At 31.0% G+C, this 8869-nt stretch overlaps 1 protein-coding gene across 1 annotated transcript in view; it reads right to left on the bottom strand.

Moving 5' to 3' along the window:
• The window catches only part of LOC123011009 (paired box pox-meso protein), a 19115-nt gene extending 10539 nt beyond the window's left edge, over positions 1 to 8576 (bottom strand). Inside the window, exon 1 of the mRNA XM_044408254.1 lies at positions 8326 to 8576. Coding sequence (XP_044264189.1) covers positions 8326 to 8335 — 10 coding nt within the window. The 5' untranslated portion in view covers positions 8336 to 8576. The remainder of the gene's footprint in view (positions 1 to 8325) is intronic.
• Between the last annotated feature and the right edge of the window lie 293 nt (positions 8577 to 8869).

Raw genomic sequence — 8869 nt, forward strand, 5'->3', positions numbered from 1 at the left:
TGAAAATCTGTAAAAACATTTAAGAAACAATGAACTGCCTAATTTTTGAAAAAAAATCAAAAAAATGCTTTAGATTTTTTTATATTTGTAAAAAAATTCAAAATTGTAAAAGAGCTGAAAAGAATTGTTTTTCTCATCTTGACGAAGATTAGACGATGTTCAGAAATAATATGTATGTACAATTGTTTCTTTATCTCTTTTGCCAAATTTTGAACAATCGATCCGAGAAAACAGTTTGATGGATCGATTTAAAAATTTACGGGGATATGGGGGGACATTAAGCTGTAAAAACATCTAAAAACATTGTTGGAAAGTGTCAATGCTTTTGGTTTCACTTGAGGAAAATATGCGTTTGAAATAGTTCTGAATTAAATTTTATTTAGCTGTTTCGTTTATTTTGAGAAACAAAAAAGAAATTTACGGTACAGTAAAGGTGGCACTAGACCATTAAACATTAAAACAACGTTTTATGTCAATCGACGCATTCCAGCACTTGTTAACAAATTCACAAGTTCCGCCAACTTAAAACTGCATGTCTCACATAAACTAAACCATGCATTTATGAAATTTAAAAATAATTTTAATCAGAACTGAAATTCTTGTCGATTGTGCTGAGTTCAGATTAGAGTTTGGGGAGCACTTTGACTGTGATAAATTTATCCCTCGGACTGTACAGTTTTACAGGCAGTCTGGAACCGTGGAGGCAAATGCGCCAACATAAATTACTTTAGCCAGATCAAAGCAGGCCAAGTCTGTCGCTATGTTTTTGTTTTAGAAACTGTGTTGTGTGTCGGTATTAGCGACTCCGACAATGTCAACACATGTTAGATCATGCATCACGGCTAGGGAGTCAGTCTTTGAGCCAACTTTATTAGTTGGATAGATTTGTTTGCTTCAGAAAATTTACGGTCCAGTTAAATTTATTTAATAATTTTCCCCGCGTGTCTAATGAGTTTTCATCATTTGGCACGTCAAGCACAACCTAATTTGTCGTGGACGACGGAAAAATCATCGTTTTAATAAAAAGTTATCGTCTCTTACTGAACCAGTCAAAGGTTATCAAGGCGACAACTGATAGAGCGATTTAGCTTTCACTTAAACATCTTTAAGCCTCACTTGTTCTCAATAGTCTATGCACTAGCACATTTTATTGTCATTAATAAAGATTTCATATTTCTGCCTACACACAAGATTCTAAAACACCCAAAAATCTCATCTATAATAACTTCTGTGAACCACAACTGTCTAATTAGATGTTTTTTTCTAAAATCAAATTTCTATTTAAGTACATAAGGTGAGTTGAGTTTCATAAACACAAATAACACAAACAACTTCAATAATAATAGGAAAATATGTAAAAATCAACAAATTTATAGAAACACGAAATTTGAAATGTTTTGGTGTTGATTTGTATACATTGGAACTTACTCATTCGAGGTGACCTTCATCTAACCCATGACATAATAAATTTTAACTTATCTTATTTATTTTTTATGTCATTCTTGTAACACACTAAAGTGCAATATAAACTTTGATGTGTGGCAATACACGGATATCTTGTTATTTTAAAATTATTTTTTTAGATCTCTGTCACATTTAACCAAAGATAACACTCAAGTTTTGCAAAATCATTTAGTCTCAATATTAAAAATTGAAACTGTTATCTTACAAATGTTACATTGTATTCAATTTGACTTTTGGAAAATTTATTTGTTATACATGGATTTTTCCAGAATCAAAATCCATTTATGGTTTGATGTCAATATTTATGTCTAGTGTAATAAGACCAAATAAAATATTAATATCAGTGAGGGGAAAGTTGCTGTATTAAATTAAATATTTTGTCTCAAATGATTTACTGACCGATCAATTTTTTGATATTGAAAAGTTGTATTTGAAGTGGAATTTATTATTGATTTTTACTTATTTAATAAGAGAGCTTAAAAGCTTACTGATTGATTTTATAATTAATTCTGTGTATATGAAATCGAAAAAGATCTAAGTTTCGAAAGTTGTACATTGTAGCGAGGGCATTCGCGTACACCTGAGTAAGAAACAGCGATTGCAAGAGTAATATTCTATTGTTGGTAACAATTCGATAAAGAGAATGCCTAAACAAGCATAGTTAAAACGTGGTAAGTTGGCGGTAAACAACGTTTAACGCGTGACAGAAAGTGAATGCGTATTTTTTCAGTAAAACGGTGTGTTCAACCACTGGTGGCAAAAGAGCAATTGCTTCTCTAATGTTTACCCAACATGAAGAGATTTAAAAATGTGTCCCTCTAAACCAATAATCTCTTCGTTGTTTGCTTTGTGTAAATTTGTTCAGTAAATGGATTTGGACGCCGGAGGTGTTCAATGTTCTGTTCCTGTCTCAAGTGGCGAAAATACAAATATTTCATATTAGCCTGGCAATATTATTACAAATAGCTTTCGACATACAGGCGCTTGAGAGGTCTTCCACTTTAGCCACTCTGGTTAACGCAAATTGCGTATTTCCAAGAATTTTATAATTATAGTTTTTAAGTTTAATGAATTTATGTAAAAAGTTGTTCTGTACAATATGTTGAGACTAAATTTATAAAAATTATGCTTGAGTATTTTTTTAACATAACTTTTTATACTTGTAGTTAGAAAGATAAGTTTTAAGATTTTTAAGGTTTCTTATCATTTTTATTTCATTAATTATTAAGAAACGAGTCATGAATAGGTGGAAAAATATTGTTCTCTTATTGAAGGGCTGCTCTCATCTAGTTCAGATTTATACGTTTTTTAATGGATACTTAAACCCTTGTCTTATTTCAAATAGAAGAAATTCAAGAGGTTCACATGAGGTAAAATCGCGAAGCAAAATTCTTTTAAAACCAAGCGCCCACCATCTTTTTGCAGTCAATCCTAGTTCCTAGATGATACCGAGATTTGTTGGAATGTACCATGTGGATTGGTATATGTATAACCACACTAAAAATGATTGAAATTTCTTTCAACAGTTTCAATGATAAATTATTACACGACACTCTGATGAGATTGAATGACACTTGTAGAGATATGAGTTGTATTTTTAATATTTAAATTAAAGACGTACAGAATATTCATTTCTTGAAACTCACCGTCATAACCACACGGGTGGTTCAAAATTGTTTTTATTTTGTTATAGTAGAATGTAAAACGCTCAACTGGTCCGTAACGAATCGTTTTTTACTACTCAGATCAGAATATTGATGGCGTTTTGACATGTTGGAAATTAAGACCGTCGATGTGAGACGAATCCTTTATGAAATTATGATTTTGAACGACGCATTTCGAACGTAAAACCCTATATAGAACTTATATTGAAATCAAAAACTTTCTAGGTATGTGTTATAGTACTTACATAAGAATTTAAACAAGTACCTATAGATTTAAGTAATTATCTATTTGTCGAGTGATTACTAAAAAATCAACATAATTGGGTAAACCCGAGAGAAATGGACCAGTGAGAGAGAGTGGGAGTTTGGAAGTTAGAACTCTTCAAGGGCTCCATCTCACTTATACTCCTAGTATACAGGGTGCGGCAGAACTCGCGCCCCAGAGAAAAATTTCAAGTAAGATAAGTTACCAGGAACATGAAAAAAATGTTTAAAAAATTCGATCTGTCAAATAATTTTGACATTTTTTTGTGTCTATTTAATAGGGTAAACTTGGTATAGATGCCCCCTTGGGATATATGGCCACTTATTTAAAAATTGCGCGTTTGCAGTAGCTTTTCTGCAGTTTGGCCATCCAATTTTTGGTTTTTTAAATTTTAGATGTTAGGCAAAACCTGGACAGTTTTCTTGCTTCTGTCATTCGTGTATCTGGCATTAAAGGTAAGTACTTTTTAAACCGGTACTTGAACGTTGGGATTGTAGAAATGAAATTTTGGTTTTAACTAATTCAAACACATAATTTTAGCATATCGGTTGTTTTGTTGCAAAACTAATGTTTTTTTTTACTCCTTTTTTGACGTTATATTTGCGCTTTTTTAATGTTTGACATAGTTATTTAGAAGGGCATCTATCCCCAACAGTGAGGATATATGCCCTCTCAAATTATGGGATWTACGCCGTTACWAAACATGTAGTGTTTTTCTCTTCTAGAGTGACAAAATGCCACGAAAATACGTTCGGAAGCCAAATTGTAAGCCCCGAGCTTATGGAAAGACATCCTGAATTATCGGTTAGACAAAGTGAAGGCCTCTCAGTTGCTCGAGCCAAAGGAATGTGCTGAGAAAAAATCGAAAAATTTTGTTGATAACAGTTGTGAAATTATTAATATTAGTGATATGCCTTCTGGTTTTTTTGAACTTGATGAAAATTACATATTTGCGGAAGATAACTCTCTGTTAAAAGACATAAACTTTAATAATATGTCAAATAATGTTGTTAATGTAGTACATACATCATTCACCTGAACATGACTTTGACCAACAGGTGGTATCTGAAAATATCATAGAAGTACCAACACCTTCAAAAATTTTAGAAAATCTTGTACCAGTTTCGAAAATTCCTGTTACAAAAAGTAAACGAAAAAGATCTGTTACTATTCTAACAAAAAGTGATAAACTCAGTGTCAAAAAGTGTATAACACAGAAGACAGAAACCTTAATGAAAAATACAATTAGAAAAGTTGAAGACAAAAAAGCTAAAAAAAAAAACTAAAAAAGAAAGGTGTCATAAAGGATCAAGAAAATGCGAGTAGTTCCGATGAAGACGCAAAATGTGCTGAATGTTTGGAGGACTACTATAGTACAACTTAAAGAAGTGATTGGATTAAATGTGTAGATTGCAGTCATTGGCTACATGAAACGTGTAGGTACAATGTATGATCCCAGATGTAATGAATGCAGAAGAAAATTTAAGCGATTGGAAAAAAAGTGCAAAAAAAGAATTTAGTTATTTTTGTTACTTTTATGTATATCTACTAAAAATGTAAAAATCAAATTTCTAAGTTTAAAATATTTTTTTAATAATTTTTTACTCCAAAATTTAAAATAAATACTTTTGTTTAAGTAAATATGCCTACTATCCCACAAAGTGGCGTTAATCCCATACATCAAAGGCAACTATACCTTAATGCCGGATAGTTGGCCATTTTAAAGATTGCACAAAAATGACTTTTATAACTTTAAAAAAGGTTTAAAAAATTTTAATCAGTATAAAATGACGTCTAAATTAAGAGCAAAATTAAAATAAAAAAGTCTTAATTTAGTAAAATAAGTTAAATTGTCTGTTGAAGAAAAATTAGTTTTGGGGGGCATATATCCCGAGTTTACCCTAATACTGATAATCTTGTATGTATGTTTTTTTCTCAATTATTGAGTAAAAGTACAAAAATTTTGCCAGTAAAAGCCACAAATAAGATTGAACAGAGTTACAATTTAAAATACACCTTCTTTGTTTCTTCTTTCTAATAGACTGTAGCAAAAAAACTTGGAAAATTATTTTTCCAACAGAAATAAATAAAGTCAAGGTGCAAATTTTAACTCTCATAACTTCGAAATTTTTTTTAACATTTTTTCGTGTTCCTGGCATCTTACCTTTTTCTGTAATTATAAAATGTCAACGTGATCGAAAATTTTTAGCACCTTGCACAGTCGTCTCAGTTCAACGGCGGCAAGTTTTCATGTATAACATAAATTATACCTAATCTAAAAGTTTTTTATTCAAGTTTCGAAATTTGATCCGAAGATCAGAAGTAATTTAGTGTATATCTTTCCTCTCGGAAATAGATGGATTACCTTTATTGAAGACAGTTTTTCTATGTATCGTGAATGGAAGCATCATCATACATCCAATTTACATTAGAAAAAAGTGCGCCAAATGCAGATAAACGGTAAAAAAAATTACAAAAGACAATAAATGCCGTAACTATTAAGAAAATACTTAAAATGGAGGGCCGCCGCAAGAGGTTTCAACGCCTGCGTGCAAATTTTAATTTGGCGCCCCCTTTTTTTGTTTATAAAGTATGGGTATTCCTTTGTACATAGAAAAAATATATTCAGAGAATTTTGTTAAGATCAAAAAGTAAAAAGAAGTTTTATTAAATTTGGTTATCAAGAAGTGTCAATAAATTAAAGTAAAGAAATATTAATTAAAAAGTATTTAAAATGTTGTTATTGTTGTTAATAATCAAATAAGTTTTACATTGAAAATTTTACTTAAAAAAAAACTGTACTTTTCTAAATTTCATACTAACTTACAGTCCCGTTTAATCAAATTTGATAAGACCGAGGAGAGGACCAACGCTACGAAATAAAAATTCGGTTAAAGCGGAACAAAGAATTTTTACATTTTTAAGCTTTTATTTGAATGATATTTTGTAAAATGAAATATTAGATTCTGAAGAAAATCGTGATGAAACAACTAATACAATTTTGTAAAAGGCATGTAAAGGAGTTTTATGGGTAGTAGCAATATTCCAAATATTTTCATCAGAGTATCAAAAAGTCTAGGTACAGATATGACACCGCAATTGTTTAACTGCATCTATTTTGTCCGGACTTCCGGACCTCCAATATGATGAATTCCTCCGCATATTGTGGTGTAGTTTGTTTTAAATTTTGTTTGTTTATTTTTTTTTGCATCTATTGTTTGAGTATTAAAATTTGTTGCTTGTCTGGCGCCCCCCGACTATGGCCCCCGCATGCGCCGCACGCCCTGCACCCCCGCTTGTGGCGGCCCTATTACCTACCTACCAAAATTAACATTTTTGAAGTTAGTAAATTAAATTCACAAATTTTGTACATGAATAGATCAACAATGCAGAAAACACTGTTAACAAAAAAATAATAATTAGAAACTATTCCGCCCGTGGCACATACAGTGTGGAAAAGAGGGACTTTTACATATCAGAATATTATTTTTTATGTACCTATTTAAAAAAATGTTTTCAAAATATGTAGGTGCGTTCATCCATCCCGAACTTATCCTAGAAATATTTTGTCTGAAATTGCAAGATTAGGTGTAATCCATAAGCATATACTTGACAAAATATTAGAAAAACTGAATTGTTTGAATTGAAGAAATATTTAAAGATCATAATTTTACAGCAGGTTTTTCAAAATGTGGTCCATCTCCCCAGGATTTACCCTACCTACAATTTTCTACTTAAAGAAAGTTTTCTCTCTTTTTTTTTAGAAATGTTTAACGTAAACATCCTTTATACCACTATAGGTATAACATTATTTTTGTTAAATCTTTACAAAGCAGATATAGCCTTAATAGCCTCAAGAAATTGCTTATTCATATTTTCTAATTTATTATGATGGGTTTCCTTATTATTGTTATGACTATTAAAAAAAAGTTATTATTTAAATGTATGACATTTTCATTAACAACATTTTTGGCAGTCTTAATATTTCTTTTTATGAGTAAACCAGTGGGAATAAATTAGTTTAAAAAGCTTGACTATAGGTATATGATGTTTGCGGCCGACGATTGCATATTATGCATCATATTAACATTGAATTGCGCCTATAAGACAAAAAGACATCATACTCGTACCTTATACATTTTTGCTTTCATATAACTTATATAAGGCAATATTTTGATTATATTTAATTTTTTTGCACCAATTCTTAACTGTATTTTTCGGAAGGTTGCATCAAGTGATATGTCAACATCAACAGCTCTTTGATGAAAATATGTACTTTGGTTGGAAGTCCAAACTGACAAACTACCAAATGCGAAACAAATTATGAGATTTGTCCATTAAGACCTCCGAAAATATCGTGTTGACAGAAAGATTTGGGTTATGTTTACTTTAACCGTTGGGTGTTTGTATTTCATTAAGACCAGTAGTCTCTTCAAACAATGTCAACAAAAAAATTTACTAACCATTAAATAATATTAAACGAGTAACGCACTTTAGTGCCTGCTTCAATTATTGTTTAAAGCTGTTCGTTCACTCACTTATCTTGTGTTAAGTTTCACAACCGCGTGCACTCAAGTAGGTATGTGTTCAGCGACGGCAAAATTACCTATGTACAACCTACATGTACAATATTTTTTCTGTTAATTTTATTATGAAAATGTATTTGAAAATTTATTACAAAATTACAAAATTCACAAAACAATAGAAACATAACAAAAATGTATTAGGAATAATAAAGCAAATGTCTTTTCCGATTGTTTAAAATTTATGTAGGTATTATAAATATGAAATACTAAATACTCAATTTATTTATTTATAATGTCTATAGCCCTTTTTATAAATGTAGAAGAAAAACTTATTATACTCATCTGAGCTGAACTTTAATCAAATGTTTATCAATGGTGGAATAATGGGGGATTGAGAACAACTCACCAGTATCCATTATCGATAAAATCCAGGACTCCTCCGCCACAACGCACAATAAAATTCCACAATCCACACAAAAAGAACCGCCACTTCACTCAATTGAATATTATTCAAACTGCGAAATGTCAACATACAGATATTGATTATAACTTAACCATGAAATTAGTTAATTATATGAAAACAATATGTTCGATTTATTGAAAAAACTAAAGGGATCTATAACGCACAACAGCTGTTCTTTTGAATCTCTCAGACCATTTGAGTGGAAACTTCATGGTCTAAACGTTATATTGATGTGTATGTGTGTGTGTTATTAGAAGCTCCACCTTTGCACGCCTTTATATTATAAAATGGCCGATTTACAGTGTCGGCCAATCAACTTCGTTATGGTTGGGGGATCAGGAGGTTCTTATTGGTCGATTCGATGGGCATGACTGTTCTGAGCTTCAGGGACTAATTAAGGACTCTTAACTGGAAGTATCCTTTGCCCTTTTTTGCCAGTGAATTCAATAAACAGAACAAAGACGAAACATAAATTGTAAATTTTGTA

The sequence above is a fragment of the Tribolium madens genome, unplaced genomic scaffold (assembly GCF_015345945.1).
Source record: "Tribolium madens isolate multiple individuals breed KSU strain unplaced genomic scaffold, Tmad_KSU_1.1 Scaffold_91;HRSCAF=231;Tcas5.2_LG7, whole genome shotgun sequence".
Taxonomy (NCBI): Eukaryota; Metazoa; Arthropoda; class Insecta; order Coleoptera; family Tenebrionidae; genus Tribolium; species Tribolium madens.